The 18,242-nt window shown below is 33.8% G+C and overlaps 1 protein-coding gene across 1 annotated transcript; it reads right to left on the reverse strand.

Annotated features, from left to right (window-relative positions):
* Window positions 1-1,241: 1,241 nt before the first annotated feature.
* Window positions 1,242-1,822, reverse strand: LOC142162948 (uncharacterized). The gene is made up of 2 exons (XM_075220178.1): window positions 1,632-1,822; window positions 1,242-1,461 (listed from the first exon to the last, which is right to left on the reverse strand). Exons 1-2 carry the CDS (start codon window positions 1,820-1,822, stop codon window positions 1,242-1,244), a joined length of 411 nt encoding a protein of 136 aa, XP_075076279.1.
* Between the last annotated feature and the right edge of the window lie 16,420 nt (window positions 1,823-18,242).

Here is an 18,242-nt window from a genome sequence, read left to right on the forward strand (position 1 = left end):
TAAATTTGTTTGACCATATAGTAAATGATCTGAAAAGTTATTTTTCAGGCTGAAGTTATTTTTTTACTATAGAAAAACTGTGGGTTTTACTAGGGCTGAAGTTACATTTCTTTTTGTTTTACAACATACTTGTTTTTACCACCTACTTATCTTGTTTCATTCAATTTCTCTGAACGTAAAACAGTAAAAACAGCTGAAAAGTTACTTTTACATTTATAGATATTAAATTGATTAGTTGAACTCTTTGTCTATATTAACAATCTCTTCACTTGAAAATTTCATAGTCATTCATAGAGTTCTATCATATTTCTTTAAATTTGTATTCATCCTTAGTCTTTCAGCTTTTGTTTAAAGAAAAAATGTCTGGTGCAAGCGGAAGTGGGAACCTAATATGGATGAAATTATGCAGAAGTGGGAGAGTTTGAAGTGTGAGTGGTATAATAACAAACCGATGTTTAAGTTATGCTTTTGTGAGATCAAATTAAGGTTGATTGGGAGAGAATCAAACCACAGTTTTTTGCCAATCAATCATTCCAGAACATACTTAACATGGAACGTAGTTGTGGAAGTTATTCAACCTTGATCGACAAGGTTGTGCAACAGTTTGATAGTTTTCAGTTTCCCAGCTGGAACGACTATTCCAAGCTGCAAAACAACCTGAAGACTCTTCTTTCTCTTATGGATAGAGTAATCGTCGAACAAAGTCAGTTGCGTGATCAATTCAACAAGTTAAAGATTGATCTTCTTGGATTTAGTGGTCTTTTGCCCGACTACCCTATAGTTATCTCAGATAGTGATGATGATGAGATATTTAGAGAAATTGAGGAGTACTGTGATGATGACGATGATGATGGTGATGATTGTTAGTGTTTGTAATCCTTTTTTTATGTTTTCAATGCTATGCTTTTTGTATACTTCAGCCCAAGAGCTTCTTTTTTTATTCCTATGAAAAAAATTACATTTGAATTATGTCATACAATAAAGAAAGTCTAAATTCAGACCAAGGATTATTGAAGCTTGGAGTATTTTTCAGTGTGTTTCTTGGAATATGGATGAGGTGCTGGAGAAGACAAGCAAGTTGTTCTGTTATGCCCAACTTGTTTACATCGACTGCATTTGATAGACTTGAATGGTACTGATGATTCAGTCGCAGGTATATGCCTCTTCTTTTGTCTTCTTCCTTGTAAAATCTCTACATCGGGAGGTTTTGTGATCTCAGATTGTATATTTTGTGGTATTTCTCATGATTTTTGATCTCCCACAGTATTCACATGTCCTTCATATGTTTTCAACCATGTTTCCCTTGAATACCAATTTGAGCAGTAATCAGATTTCTGCAAATATCTCTTATTAATAGCAGCAATTGCATGTGGACAGGGCAATTCATCAAGTTGGAATTCCAGGCAGTCACAAATTCTCTTCTTTAAGTCCACAATGAATTCAATTCCTTCACTATTTATTCTAAACAATATTTAGTCAAGGTTGAACACCTAACAAGGAATAAAAAATTAAGACAAATTATATTAGTGTATTTTTGCTTCAAAAAGAAAAAGTATGAATTTTTTAAAATGTAAGCAGTAAATCACTGCAACAGATATAAAAAGCTGAAGTCAATAAATATACTCACAAACATTTTGCAAGCCAAGTCCATCTTCTTAGTCATCTCTTCTTCTGCCCATATTGATACTCTGTGAAAAGTTTCATTTGTCTTTTTTCTCCGTTCATAAAACCACTCTCCCAGCTTTTCTTGGATGAAATCTAACATTCTTAAAATAGGCATTTCTCTCCCTTTTAGTAAAACGGAATTCATTGATTCTACCATGTTTGTTGTTAGCATATCATAACGTCGCCGTGGGAACCACGATCAAGCCCATCTCTCAGGAAGCTCTTCCATTATGTAATTGTATGTTTTCTTGTCAATACTTTTGAGTTGGGATATTAACTGATTAAAATCTTCACGTTTGTATGACCTTGCAGCACTTTGAAAAAGATTTATTACCGTGGCCTTTGCATGTCTTTGCTTTAAATTTTTCTCAAAGTGATAGAGGCAGATACCATGGTGAGCTTCAAGAAAAACTTTTCTAATACCATTTGCGATCGATTGATTTCTATTTGACAAGAAAACTAGTTCACGATGGACTTGAATTGCTTTTCTCATTTCCCCGAAGAACCAAATGTATGCCTCATGGTTTTCTGAATCTGCTACACCAAAACATAGAGGAAAGATTTGATTGTTTGCATCCTTTGATACAGCAACAAATAGAACACCACGATATTTTGACTTCAAAAATGTTGCATTTACTGCAATAACGGGTCGACAGTAGGACCAACCAGCTACTGATGCCACAGGAGTGAAGAACAAGTAAGCAAATCTGTACATTGAAACACAAAAAAACAAATCATAAGGTGTGAAGTTTTTCAAATAGTAACATTTGAAACTTCAGGCTGATGGTTAGTATTGTTTTGCTTACCTATTCTGCGCATCTCTTTTTATACTTGTATATGTTCCTGGGTTTTTGGCCACCATCATGTGTAGGTATGAAGGAAGAATCTGGTAGTTCTCTTCAGGTGTTCCCCTTATGCAAGCAATAGCTTTTTGAATAGCACGCCATGCCTTGTGATAACCAATGTCAATTCCAAATTTCTTTTTCATTTCATTTTCTACAAAGGCTGGTGTAACCTCTATCTTTTTGTCTCGAACATGTTCTATAATTTGTTCACTTATAAAATTTGATGTAGCATGCTTTTGATCTGATTTTCTTGCATCAACTGAGCATTCATGGATGTTATGATACTTTATCACCCTAAACAGTGTGGAATTTTTTATTCTGGTAGCACGTACATTCCAACCACATTTATCCACGATGCATTTCAGCTCGTATCTCTTGGAACATGATCTAACAACAGTGAATTCAACTTTTTGATTTATCTCCAAGCTGCAGAAAAATTTAGTCATGTTTTGTTTGTTTTCAAAGATTGATCCAACTCTTACTTCCTCAGGCAATGCATCGTGCCTAAGTATTTTACATGGTGGAGATTCTTTCACCTTTCTCCTCACTCTTTTTCTTGATTTCTGAGAAGCACAAAAACTTTCAGCAATTTCTTCAATTCTATGTGATGTTATCGGTATAAGCTCCATGTTTACTTCATCTTCATTGTTGTTTATCATTGCAGAAGGTGAAAAAAAGCTTAGTTGGATTGTGCGTTGGTTGTCAATTTGCATTATTAGTTGTTCTTCTTCTTCTTGGTCATCGACAAACTGGTATGAATTTTAATGAAGTAGGGGTAATTGTTGCAGCACTATGTATTCTGAAGCAGCTGTAATGTTAGAAGGTTGTTGCATGTTGTCTACTTCCATTATTAGCAGTCGTACTTCATGTTGATAGTCAACAAAAGGTTCTGAATCTATCGCATATGCATGAGATTAGTTGAATGCTGCTGATTCTGAAGGTTGTATTTTTTCGATGACGAAATAGCAATTCTTGTAGGCTGAATCAGTTGTAAGCAAATGTATACATGTACTGAGTTCTTCATCTGAAGTTACAAGCATTCCTTTGCTTGTATTTAGTTTGATATCAAACCATACTTTTAATGCATATCTGGTTGAATCAATATTTGCATCTTTACTAATTTTCTTCAGGAAAGTATTGAATAATATGCCCTTATTAAGTAGAACAAGTTTTGTATCATGATCCAAGTATTTGAAATCAGGAGTCCAACTCCCATTGAAAGTTATAACAATACAAATCGAACTCATCCTGCAGATTCATATTTAGTGGCAAGTATTAGGAAAGTGAACAAAAGAATTTTTAGGTTGTTTGTGCTAAAGTTTTTACAAATAAACTAAGTCACTTAGGCATCTTCTGCTGAATTGTTTTTTGGAAAAAGATGTATGACATAATTAATGAATCCTGCAAAGAAAACTTCAACTTATAAGTGCTAAAGTTTTTAGAGATAAGCTTAATAACTTCAGCATATTAGCTGAAGTTTTTTTAATTCATCAATGCAGGGGAAAAAATTTCAGCACGTAGGCCGAAGTTTTTTTGGTGCAATACGATTTTTTAAATTGGCCAGTGTAGGAGGAAAACTTCAGCCCTCCTGCTTAAGTTTTTAAGTAATAACTAAAATACTTCAGCACCTAGGCCGAAGTTTTTTTGGTGCAATATGATTTTTAAATTTAGCCAGTGTGGGAGAAAAACTTTAGCCCTCCTACTTAAGTTTTTAAGTAATAACTAAAAAACTTCAGCACTAGGCCGAAGTTTTTTTGGTGCAATATGATTTTTTAATTTGGCTAGTGTAGGAGGAAAACTTCAGCCCTCCTGCTTAAGTTTTTAAGTAATAACTAAAATACTTCAGCACCTAGGCCGAAGTTTTTTTGGTGCAATATGATTTTTAAATTTGGCCAGTGTGGGATGAAAACTTCAGCCCTACTGCTTAAGCTTTTAAGTAATAACTAAAAAACTTCAGCACCTAGGCCGAAGTTTTTTTGGTGCAATATGATTTTTTAATTTAGCCAGTGTAGGAGGAAAACTTCAGCCCTCCTGTTTAAGTTTTTAAGTAATAACTAAAAAATTTCAGCACCTAGGCAAGTTTTTTTGGTGCAATATGAAATTTTAACTTATGTTTTATGATCTTTTACCCAATGTACGAGGAAAACTTCAGCTTTTAATTATTGACAAGAAAACTTCAGCAACAAAACAATCATATAAAATTTAATAAAATTTCTTCTTCGTTGTGTTATTTGCTAGCTCGTTAACTAAATAACTTCAGGTTAGAATGTTAGAATTCATCGTCAAATAGATTTAGAATTGCAACTTCAGGATATCAGTGAAGTTTGTCAAACAACTTCAATCAATCAATCAGAAAACATATAATTCAAAAACTATTTTGAATTCTGGAGATGAATTTGAATACTTACAATGTATTTGAATTTGAATTTGAATCCGAAATTTAAATTTGAATGCGAGACGCGTTCTCAGGAGAGACGGACTGATGGAGGAGATACGGAGGAGATCTGGAATTTGAATCTGGGAATACGGAGGAGAGACGGACTCTTATATGTTTTGGAAGGGTTATAATTGTCATATTATTACGGATTTTTTGTTAGTTGGTTAGGAAATCAATAGTTTTTAAAAACAGGGTATAGGTTAAAAGGTGGCATAAAAATAGTGTACGACTGCAAATCCCCCTTTAATTTACTAATATTAATGGCTATAAAACTTATTGGAGCATTCAAAAGTTCTAAGTCCAACCTTGAAATAATACCTTAAAAGATAAAATTATGAATTTTTTTAAGAAATATTTATAAATTACATCACAATAGGTATATTTATATAATAAATATATCTAAAATTTCTATATATGTAATGTCGGGTGGGTTTGATTTCGGTTTAACTCTCTTTAGTAAAACCAAACCAACCCAATTATGGTCGGGTTTTTTTTTCAACACCAAACCAAATCAAACCAAACTATAATCGGGTTTTTTTTTCTCGGTTTGACTCGGATTATCGGGCTAGTGCAATTTGTCGGTTTTCTTTGTACACCCCTACATCCGTATATATAACTTAAATTTTACCTTTTTTTCCTGACCTACTACGAAATTTTCAAGGTTTGTACAATAAGCCTGGTAGAAATAGGATTTAAATTATATTCACTGTCGGTGTAAGAAATTATGTATACTAGTATCAGTTTACACACAAGATATTTATAGAAAATATGAATAATCTTGAAAATAAGACAAATTAACTATCATAATATAAAATGACCTGACGTGTAATTTTTTTTTTTGCACTGACGGTATATATATAATTTAAATTCATAGAGATATGCCTCAAACTTGAAGGGGCGAAAGTAGAAATTCTCTTGCTTGAACTTTTGATGACCGAGAAGGGAGAAAATTACATGATCATAAGCTCTTTATCCCAGTAACGTAATATGTAGTAAATGTTCCCATTTTGTGAACAAGAAGCTCAAGAGCTCGTTTGGCCTGTCAAAATCTGTTTTCAAAAGTACTTTTGAAAAAAAAAAAGTTTGTGTTTGGCCAATTAAGAAGTACTTTTTGCAATATTTGGTAAACAAATTATGTTTGACCAATCTTTCTAAAAGTACTTTTGAGTGTCAAATTACCAAAAAGAATAGTACCAAGGTCTTATATTTCTTTTAAAGAGAAAAATGAACTCAAATATTTATCATAAGATACTTTTATTATTTTTTATTTTATTTAATTAAATTATAAAACATAAAGTAAACAAACATATTAAAGATTTAAATCAATTTTACATATATAGTTATACCAAAGCATATATTATTATCTAGTATAATTACTTATTTTTACATGATGATTTGCAACAACAACAATAACAACAACCCAGTATAATCCTACAAGTGGGGTCTGGGGAGGGTAATATGTGCGCAGACCTTACCTCTACCCCGAGGGGCAGAGAGGTTGTTTCAGGAGACCCTCGGCTCATGAAAGCAACAAGAGACGCTATATTAGTACTATCAATAGACTCATAATAAAATAACATAAAATCCATAACATAACATAAAATACCATAAAATAACAAAATAACAGCAATATAAGAAATATAGGAAATATGAGAAAGATATAAAGTATACTAATAACCAACAGATAAAGCCCATCATCAGTAGCTGATCAGTAGCATCCTAAGACTAACTCCTAACTAGCTAGTCTCACTCTAGTGCGCTGTAGAAATATTCATAATTTCCCCCTAACCTACAACATTAATACTCGACCTCCACAATTCCCTGTTAAGGGCCATGTCCTCAGTAACCCTAAGTCGCGCCATGTCCTGCCTGATCACCTCTCCCCAATACTTCTTAGGTCTCTCTCTACCTCTCCTTGTACCCACCACAGCCAGTCGCTCACACCTCCTCACCGGTGCATCAGTGTTCCTCCTCTGAATGTGCCTGAACCATCTGAGTCTTGCTTCCCGCATCTTGTCCTCCATGGGGGCCACACCCACCTTTTCTCGAATATCTTTATTCCTAATCTTATCCCTCCTTGTATGCCCGCATATCCACCTCAACATCCTCATCTCTGCAACTTTCATCTTCTGGATGTGTGAGTTCTTAACCGGCAAACACTCGATCCCATACAACATGGTAGGCCTAACCACTGCTCTATAAAATTTACCTTTCAGTAACGGTGGCACTTTCTTGTCACATAGGACTCCCGTCGCTAACCTCCACTTCATCCACCCCACCCCTATACGGTGTGTGACATCCTCATCGATCTCCCCGGTCCCCTGAATAACAGACCCAAAGTACTTGAAACTACCCCTCTTAGGGATGACTTGAGAATCAAGCCTCATTTCCTCTCCCGCTTCCGTCGGCTCGGACCCAAATTTGCACTCGAGGTATTCCGTCTTCGTCCTGCTTAACCTGAAACCTTTTGACTCAAGGGCATGTCTCCAAACCTCTAGCCTCTCGCTGAAGCCGCGTCGTGTCTCGTCAATTAGGACTATGTCATCAACAAATAGCATGCACCATGGCACCTCCCCTTGAATATGATGCGTTATGGCATCCATCACCAGGGCAAATAGGAAAGGGCTGAACGTAGACCCTTGGTGCAACCTTGTAACAACCGGAAAATGCTCGAAGTAGCCTCCTGCTGTCCTAACCCGAGTCTTAGCTCCATCATACATGTCCTTAATCACTCTAATGTAGGCAACCGGGAGCCCTTTAGCCTCTAAGCATCTCTATAATACCTCCCTAGGAACCCTATCGCACGCTTTCTCTAGATCGATAAACACCACGTGGAGATCCTTCTTCTTATCCCTGTATTGTTCCACCATCATCCTAATAAGGTGGATAGCTTCTGTGGTAGATCGCCCCGGTATGAACCCAAACTGGTTGTCTGAAATAGACACTGTCCTTCGCACTCTCATTTCTACCACTCTCTCCCAGACTTTCATGGTATGACTTAGTAATTTGATACCCTTATAGTTGTTACAGCTCTGGATATAGCCTTTGTTCTTATACAACGGAACCATTGTACTCCACCTCCACTCTTCAGGCATCCTATTAGTCTTGAATATAACATTAAACAACCTAGTAAGCCATTCCAAGCCTGCTCTACCCACATACCTCCAAAGTTCAACCAGAATTTCATCTGGCCCGGTAGCTCTACCCCTTCTTATCTTACGCATTGCCTCTATGACCTCATCGACCTCAATGTCCCTACAATCACTTAATTTATGGGGGTCGGTATTCCTCAATTCACCTAGTACAATATCCTGATCCCCTTCCTCATTTAGAAGTTTATGAAAGTAGGTCTGTCATCTCCTCTTAATCTGGTCATCCCCCATCAAAACTTTGCCGTCATCATCTTTTATGCACCTCACTTGGTCCAGATCCCGAGTCGTCCTATCTCTCACCTTAGCGAGTCGGAGTAACTTCTTCTCCCCGCCTTTGTTCCCTAATTCCTCATATAAACAAGCAAAAGCTGTCATCTTAGCCTCCATCACTGTCATCTTCGCCTCCTTCCTAGCTACCTTATATCTCGCAATGTTCGCTCTCTTCTCCTCCTCGCCAGTGCTCCCTACTAACCGCAGGTAAGCCACCTTCTTTGCTTCTACTTTACCTTGGACAAATGCATTCCACCACCAGTCTCCTTTGTGGCCACCGGTGCGGCCCGAAGATATCCCTAACACCTCTCTCGCCGCCTTCCTTATATAGTCCGTCATCATCGACCACATAGTGTTTGCGTCCCCACTACTTCTCCAAGCTCCCATTGCCGACAACCTTCCTTCCAACTCCTGAGCTTTATCCTTAGTCAAGGCACCCCACCTAATCCTCGGGCGGCCTTGTACTGACCTCTGCTTCCTCCTTATCATAATACTAATGTCCATCACCAAAAACCTATGTTGCGTTGCAAGGGTATCACCTGGGATAACTTTGCAATCCTCGCATAACCTTCTGTCGCATCTCCTGATGAGGAGATAGTCAAGCTGAGTCCTCGCCACCGAACTTTGGTAAGTAACCAAATGCTCCTCCCGCTTCGGAAAACTTGAGTTCGCAATCACTAGATCGAATGCCTTGGCAAAATTTAGTAGCGAAGTGCCCCCTCCGTTCTGTTCCCCGAAACCAAAGCCGCTATGCACCTCAGTATAACCACCTGCAGACAACCCAATATGACCATTGAAATCCCCTCCTATGAATAACCACTCGGAAGGCGGAATACTATGAACGATATCATCCAAGCCCTCCCAAAAATGCCTTTTAATCTCCTCATCCAAGCCTACTTGCGGCGCGTACGTGCTAACGACATTTAAAGTACACTCACCCACCACCAATTTAATAGTCATTAGTCTATCATTCACACGCCTGACCTCTACCACCGACTATCTAAGATGGCTATCTACTAGGATACCCACTCCATTCTTACCCCTCACGACTCCAGAGTACCACAACTTATACCCATCCACGTTTTTCGCCCTCGATCCGACCCACCTAGTCTCCTGGACACACGCTATATTAATCTTCCTCTTCTGAAGGATCTTCACCAACTCTATAGACTTACTCGTTAGCGAACCTATGTTCCATGACCCGATTCTCAACCTATAGGCTCCTTTGCCCCCTCTACCTCCCCTGCCTCCCGACCCACACCCTGACCCCGGCCCCACCCTTTGCCCCGCACTCTACCCCACCCGAGTACATGCCTTTAATCTATCATCCCAGACTGCAGCCACTACACCTATGACAAATCTAAAGAAGACTCGCTAGAGCACAATGGACAACGAATCAAACTAGAAGGAAATAAGTGACTACCAGTACACTAGTTGAATGATTTAACTATTGTGAACTAAAGTAACATCAATTTAGCTAACACCAAAAGGGAAACAATAGAACGGGAGGTACCAATTCCCGAGAACCAAACCTGTGTTGATTTGCAGTACTCGATATACTTGCAAGCTCACGCACCGCTTCCCACCGCCCTTTGCTGACGCTCATCCAGGTTGCTCTCCTTTGCTAGTGCTCGTGTGCCCAACTTGTCTCCAACAACTTCGAGAATTTCTTTGAAAACACAGAAAAATACCACAACCCAAAAACCAAAAAGGGTCGTCACCGCTACTACTGGTGTAGCCCCGAAAGTAACTAATAGAGAATGAGTTAGTATTCTTCGGACCAATAATGGTCAGATCTGGCTTTTACCGTGAAGACCAAGCATGAGAAGGAAATGATGGACCTAGATCAGCGAGCTCCACAAGTCACTTGAAAACGAGATCTAATTGAGCAAAGCTTTTCAGCAAATTTAAACCCAGAAGATGAAAAACCAAGGGCGTAGCTCAATTGAGTGGTGTCTGGAAAATAGATCAACAATAGCAAGAGCCAAGAATAATAGTTTTATGTGGAAAATGCCAAAATAGATTAGCTAAGTGGAAGTACAACAAGTTACTGAGACTTAAGCTTAAATATTTTGAAACCCAACAAAAGCATAGGATAAACGACAAAGAATTTACGAAACTGTTGTAGCCAAAAGCACGGAGATTTTGCTTATTATTCTCCGGTGAGGTTTTCGGCAATATCCGGTAACGACGACTAAACTCTTGAAAATACCAAATCAAAGAATGAGTAATTACAGATTTCTTAAAACAATTAGAGTAAGTGTTAGGTTAATTCACGAAGCAGTATGAAGGAGAAAATAAGAAATGGAAGAAAAGGAAAAAGACTAAAAATAAATAGGAAAGATTAGGAGAAGAAGCAAACCGATTTCTGACGGAAGCTCGTCGGCAGCGAGATTTGAGAAGTCCGCGAATATGACCGTTGGCAGTAGCAGAAAGGTTTCAAGAAAATATTACATCATGAAATTGCATCAAAATACACGATGATTTGAATAATCAAAATACATCATTCAGTATGAATCAGAAGTCTATTCCAGAAATTACTATATATTGATAATCTAGCATGAACACAGAAATTCAATTAATTACAACGCCTCGAATTCATTAACAAAGCACAATTCAAACTATCCTTCTTGAACGGGTTTCAGGAATGCTTAATCACTGCTGCCTTGTTCCAGATGCAAATATCAATAACATAAAAACCTCCGGCTGATTTAGGATATCAAACTCTTTCCCAAACTAATAGTGCTTTCTTAGTCATCTCATTGCCCCCAGTCCATAAAACTCTCCTGCACATGGCTTCAATCAGGTGTATGATTATGATGGGTCTAAAATGAACTAATTGGAGGGCATGGTCAGTGAATATTCATATAGTTGATAGCACCTTGCTTGGTATTGAGGCACACTAGTAAATTGTTATTGTTGTTGTTTTGTGCTTGATCAACTTCAGGAAACAGTATTAACCACAAGGATTTAATTTATAATAATGGAAAAGTAGGGACAAAGATTCTACACGGGGATACATGACATATACACTTGTTTCTGGGTTTTGTAGTTTACATACAGAGATAAAGATGAAGCTGATGGTAAAGATGAGAAACCTTGTTGTGCATCTCTACCAGTGTTATAAATAGCGCTCGCTACAGCGCTAAAAGCGTGTAACGATGCGAGGGGAGCGTGTGTCGCTACAGAGAGCATGTTGCGTTGCGATTGAAAATAGCGGTCGCCTCTGCTTGTGTCGCGAGAGGCGACAGTGAGGCGAGAAGCGAGCATAGCGTCGCTATTTAAAAAAAGAAAAGAAAAAAGGCACTTAACAGCGATTAGGGCTTGAGATTGACACAGAGCTTCTTTGAACAAGCTTTTTCTGCCATCGTCTTCGTCAGCCATTAGCGACCAAGGCAGTGGCGAAGCCACATGATCACAAGGGTGGCCGAAAAATTGTATTGTGTATGTAGGTAAAATATTACGTTTTAGAGGTATATAACATATATTGAACATCCTTTGTCCGAAATTTTTTTCACTTCTTTCAAATTTGAATACCCTTAGAAAAATTTCTAGCTCGCCACTGGACCCAGGTATGTTTCTTTCTTCTTCTTCTGGTCGGCGTCGACCCCTTCTTCTCCAGTTCTTCTTTTCTTCTTCTTCTTCTCCTTTCTTCTTATTCTGGTCGACGTCGACCCTTCTTGTCCAGTTCTTTTTTCTTTTTCTTCATTCTTCTGGTTGACCCCTTCTCCAGTTCTTTTTTTTCTTCTTTCTTCTTTTTTCTTTCTCTTTCAGCCCAGCTTTGTTTATCTTTTGTTCAGTAGCTTTATTTTTTTTGTTGCAGCCTTTTTTTTGGTTGTTGTTGCTCTGTTTTTCAAATTCGAGCAGAGGCAATAGCTTTATTTACTTTGTTGCTCTGCTTTTTCAATTATAGATTTATAGTCTTATAGAGTAGAATTAATTGCATTTTGAACTCAAATGAATTTTTTTTCTATAAATCAGCGTTGAATTTTTTTCTCAAATCTACTATGAGTTATTACTATCTATTGAGTCTTTAATCTTTGAATGATTTATTTATTAATATATTATTGTTATTGAGTTTTTAGTTATATGTATATAATATTTTATGTTTTTGTATAAATTGTCGCTTCACATCAAAAAGGCGAGCGCTTCGCTGCGCGCCTCTCGCCTTAGTGAAGCGGGCCCTCATCGCTATTTGTCGCCGCACGCTATCTAAAACACTGATCTCTACCCTGGAAATGTTGGAGGCATGAGTTAAAGAAAGTTAAATTGCAGAACTTTAAATGTATGGAGCTGAAGGAGTTGAGAAACTACTTTCTCACAAATACAAATAGTACGTTGGAGATAATTGAAGATCCAACAGGACACAGAGCATTTATACTTCATTTCACTAGATGTACTGTAATAAGTTTCCATGGTTCCTTCTGTGTATTTGCGACTAGCTATTGTTATGTGTTGAATAAATTTGCTCATGGCCTGTTTTACTGATGGGAAAACTCATGTGGGGCAACATTTGTTTGCAATGATATTGTTTTTGTTCTACTTTTTTTTTTGGTTGCTTTTTTTGTGTGTGTGTGCGCGCGCGGAAATCACATCATTGCACTTAGATATGCAATCAAAAAGAATCAGATCCTCTAATTCTTAGATTCAACTTGTTTGGATGGTTGTTACGTATCATTTCATAATGTATCGTATTGTATTGTATTGCTTGATGAATACAACGTTTGGACAGACTGTATCGTTTACCGTCGTTTCATGATATCACTCACCAATAATATGAAGAATAAATTAGCAACATTACTAAGAAAAATAGGATATGGAATAGAATTATTATATAAAAAAGTAGGGTAAAGAATAAAATATGATTATTTAATAATAAGGGCAAGATGAGATAAAAAAAAGTAAGGTAATGACGCCACCACACCAAATCTGTCATTACATAAAGTGGCACTTTTCGCCGTTACGTAACGACGGATTTAACGATACGATACAATAAAATTTAAGAAACAATCAAAAAAAATATTGTATTTAAAGTAACAATATGATACAATGCAATAGGTAATAACCGTCCAAACAAGTTGTAACGTAAATAAATTGAAAAGTAAATATTTCAAGATGGAAATCAAATTATTTTCAATTTCAAAAATCCGTAATCTATATCTATAACTATCTATATACTATATTAAAAGCACGAAGGCCCTTAGCGAAATATCGTTCGTCTTTTTTACCCTTTTAAAATTGAGTTCACATTGGACAAAATAGTCATTTGGTAATTTATCGTATATTTAGAAATACTCATTTAATTATTTTCCTAATATTTAGGATTTGACTTTTCAGTTCCTTGCCATTCTAAATTCCTACACTTTTCAATTCACATTATGTTTCGACCACTTTATAGTCCTTTTTCAGGAGGGTTTTTTTGATTAATGAATTTTTACATATTAATTTTTTATAAAAATATATTAGGATATTGGATTTCAGATCAGGTGAACGAGCACTTGAACTCCCTTTCAATTTGGGAGTCTTTATTTTTAATAAATTTTTCTTTGTATTTGAACTATATATACACAAGATTTTACTTACATAAATTTGTTCCTTATTTATATTATATAATCTTAATTATAATTCCTTCTATATTGTTTTACTAAATAATATAAAAAGACATGTTGATTTCTGGCAATTTGCTTGACGAGGTATGAATTGCTCCTTAGCAGATGAATTCATTAAGCTTTTCTTTGTCGTTCTTTAGAATAATATTGTAAGTTTTGGTAGTCTTCTGTTATTTTAGTTTGTTGTTATTTTTGTTTTTGATGCTTTTATATTGCTTTGGAAGAATTATTTTCCATTTAAGCCTTTTTTTTCTTGATTGACCATCCAATTCAATTTCTTTAAGAAAAAAAAAATATATTGGTTAAGATTTGTGTCTAATATTCAGTTTTCCTTTCTTATCGAATAGCATCTTTCAAAATTTAGGCTAATGTATTTTCGTTTTCTTATTATATTGTGTTCAATTTTCTTTTAGACAAAAGATTAAGCTATTTGAGAATCTATCTATAATTAAAAGCCAAAGACAAAAGCCCCTCATGAAGTCAAGTGGCAGATTCCTAAAAATACACTTGGCACTTTAAGACATTGCTCCACATTATTAGGAAGTACAATATTTGGAGTAGCCTTCAAACCGTTCATTAGTAAACCGTTCCACCTTCTCTTCAATTTTCTTATTTTTTATCTATATCTATATTATATTAAAAGGAGAGTAGTATGCATTGTGGTTAAGCCAAGTGGCAAGCTAAAATAAAGCCACTTGGCAATTGTAGGACAACATTAATTATTAGAAATTATAAATGGAAACATAATTAAAGGAAGTAGTTTAATGAATCTTATACATAATCCAAATATATCTTAGACAAATCTAATCTCTCTCTCTCTCTTTATATATATATATATATTGATCCACTCATAGATTTTCTTCTAAATTAGCTAGAAATATGGAGGTAAAAAATTAATTAAAAAACAGAAATAGAAAAAAATAAAAAATATAGAAAGACGTAAATTGAGATAACTTATGACTATTTATACTTTGAAGTAAGTTTAAATATAAAATAAAACTTACTTAAGATATTAAAGATTTATTGATTTCAAAAATTAAAAAAATCTATATTATATTAAAAGGAGAGTAGTATGCATCTATATCTATATTATATTAAAAGGAGAGTAGTGAAGCATGATGTTAAACCAAGTGGCAAGCTAAAAAGAAGTCACTTGGCAATTTAAAGACAACATTAAAAATTTGAATCATAAATGGAAACATAATTAATGGAAGTAGTTAATAAATCTTATACTTAATCTAAATAGATCTTAGACAAATTTAATCTCTCTCTCTCTTTCTAATTCAAGCACTTCCTCTCCCCTAGGAATTTTGTCTTAGTTACATTTTTGGATTGTAGAAGTTGTCCACTTTCCTTGAATCAGCAGGTCTAAATGTCTAATACGTTTAATACCATAAATTTTTAGCCGACTCGCTTCTCCACCTTGTTATTTTTCCTTTATTGGCCATAAAAAAGTCAAAGCATCCATGTGTTTTCTCAACAAATATTAAACAATTCATAGTTTCAAATCTTCCCTTAATCGTGCCATCAAGGGTGGACAACCCAATTCGGATGGAGGCGGTAGTAATCTCTGCACTCATTTAGGATCTTGGTTGTGTTTTTGGAAATGATTCTCAAATTAAATATGAGGCAGCTTTTTCTCTTGAGCTCCTTCAATTTCCCTGTGTTCCTAACCTTTTCCTCATTTTTGGTTTTGTTCGGGCGATGGGGGCAAAAAGTCTGAAACTGAAATTTCATACTGTTGTTTGCAATGAGCCACATTAGCTTTAGATATTTGCCTGTCTACTGAGATTTAATCGCTGAATCCACTGCTAAATGCTAATTACTCGAAACTGCAGGTTTTCAATGAATTTAATGTTCGGAAGCCAGATGAGATAAATGTATTCAGAGGAGTCCACAAAAACCGTCTGTTGAGCTTTTAAATGTTCTGGCTTTTGTCGTTGAAGTAGTTTTAAATTTGAGTTGTTGCTCTGTTTTGGATTGAGACACTTTATGGCTTGGCAATTTAAAGACAACATTAAAAATTTGAATCATAAATGGAAACATAATTAATGGAAGTAGTTAATAAATCTTATACTTAATCTAAATAGATCTTAGACAAATTTAATCTCTCTCTCTCTCTCTCTCTCTCTCTCTCTCTCTATATATATATATATATATATATATATATATATATATATATTGATCCACTCATAGATTTTCTTCTAAATTAGCTAGAAATATGGAGGTAAAAAATTAATTAAAAACTGAAATAGAAAAAAATAAAAAATATAGAAAGACGTAAATTGAGATAACTTATGACTATTTATACTTTGAAGTAAGTTTAAATATAAAATAAAACTTACTTAAGATATTAAATATTTATTGACTTCAAAAATTAAAAAAATCTATATTATATTAAAAGGAGAGTAGTATGCATTGTGGTTAAGCCAAGTGGCAAGCTAAAATGAAGCCACTTGGCAATTGTAGGACAACATTAATTATTAGAAATTATAAATGGAAACATAATTAAAGAAAGTAGTTTAATGAATCTTATACATAATCCAAATATATCTTAGACAAATCTAATCTCTCTCTCTTTATACATACATACATACATATATATATATATACACACACACACACACACACACACACACACACACACACACACACATATATATATATATATATATATATATATATATATATATATATATATATATATATATATTGATCCACTCATAGATTTTCTTCTAAATTAGCTAGAAATATGGAGGTAAAAAATTAATTAAAAAACTAAAATAGAAAAAAATAAAAAATATAGAAAGACGTAAATTGAGATAACCTATGACTATTTATACTTTGAAGTAAGTTTAAATATAAAATAAAACTTACTTAAGATATTAAAGATTAATTGACTTCAAAAATTAAAAAAATTCTAGCAGTAAAATAAAATCTTACGTAAAGTATAAATTTATTTATAAGATAAGAAAAAACTTAAATATTATATATATATATATATATATATATATATATATATATATATATATATATATATATATATATATATATTATATTATATTATATTATATTATATTATATTATATTATATTATATTATATTATATTAAAAGGAATATCGTGAGGCATGACATTAAGCCAAGTGGCATATTCAGAAAATGTCACTTAGAAATAGTACATAGAGAAATAATCTAAATAGAAATATTTTTACTTAGTATTTTTAGACAAATTTAATAAGGATTAAAACAACTTAAATTTGATCAAATTTAATTTATGGTAAAAATCAATTAAAATTGACTCACATTCTTATACTAAATAAATTTTGATAGCTTTCCAAATATAATTATTAACTAACCACTTGATCTGCTTTCTTTCATTTCATAATTTTATTATTTTTAGAAATAGTACATGGAGAAATAAAATGATAGTGAAAATATTATCATTAGATATAATGTGTTCAAACAAATAAGAAATTAACTTTTATGATTAATAATAAAATGAGTGTGGTAGAAATAGATATTAAATTAAACAAGCTAATGAAAGCCACATAACAATGTAATAATATTATGTATTGAATAATAGAATAGCAAAAATAAGGAATAAATAGAGAGAAATTAATCAAAACTTTCATCATAAAGAAAAATGATAAAAATTATTTAAATTTGAGATGAGAAAGTTGTTATTTATCTATTAAGATAAGAAAGATGATATTGTGGATAATACCACACAACTTATGTCTAACAGATAAAATAAGAACTTAAAAATGTTAAAAATAGTGTGAGAATATTTATACTAAGAATTAGTTTAGAAAATAAAATAAAGTGAAATAAAATACTTAAAAATACTATTGATAAATTTAAAAAAATTAAGAATTCAAGCAATATTTTTAAAATAAAATAGATATTTATTTTAAGATTAAAATATTTCTAAATTTATCTATATTATATCAAAGGATAGTAATTGATAATAATACTAAATAAAGTGGCAAATTAATTAAAAGTCGTATACAACTGTGATAATATCATATATTTGATAACATAATAGCAAAAGTAAAAAAATAATTAAAAATTAAATATTAGTAATGAAAGGAAAAGACTATTTTGCTTAATATTAGAAAGTTCTTAAATTGATGATGAGAATGCTCAAACTATGGATATGACCACCAAAAATTAAAGTCTTACTAGATAAGAATTAAAATTTTAAAAATATAAAATAAATATCTAATATAAGTAATTTTATTAACTAAAATTAAAAGTCAAATT

The sequence above is a fragment of the Nicotiana tabacum genome, chromosome 8, assembly GCF_000715075.1.
Source record: "Nicotiana tabacum cultivar K326 chromosome 8, ASM71507v2, whole genome shotgun sequence".
NCBI classification, from domain to species: Eukaryota; Viridiplantae; Streptophyta; class Magnoliopsida; order Solanales; family Solanaceae; genus Nicotiana; species Nicotiana tabacum.

Bases quoted from the DNA above. Each gene is read 5' to 3' on its own strand.
- LOC142162948 (XM_075220178.1), bottom strand. From the start codon at position 1,822: ATGGTAGAATCAATGAATTCCGTTTTACTAAAAGGGAGAGAAATGCCT. The intron at 1,462-1,631 runs GTTTGTGAGTAT...AATATTGTTTAG, and splicing joins ATGGACTTGGCTTGCAAAAT to AATAAATAGTGAAGGAATTG.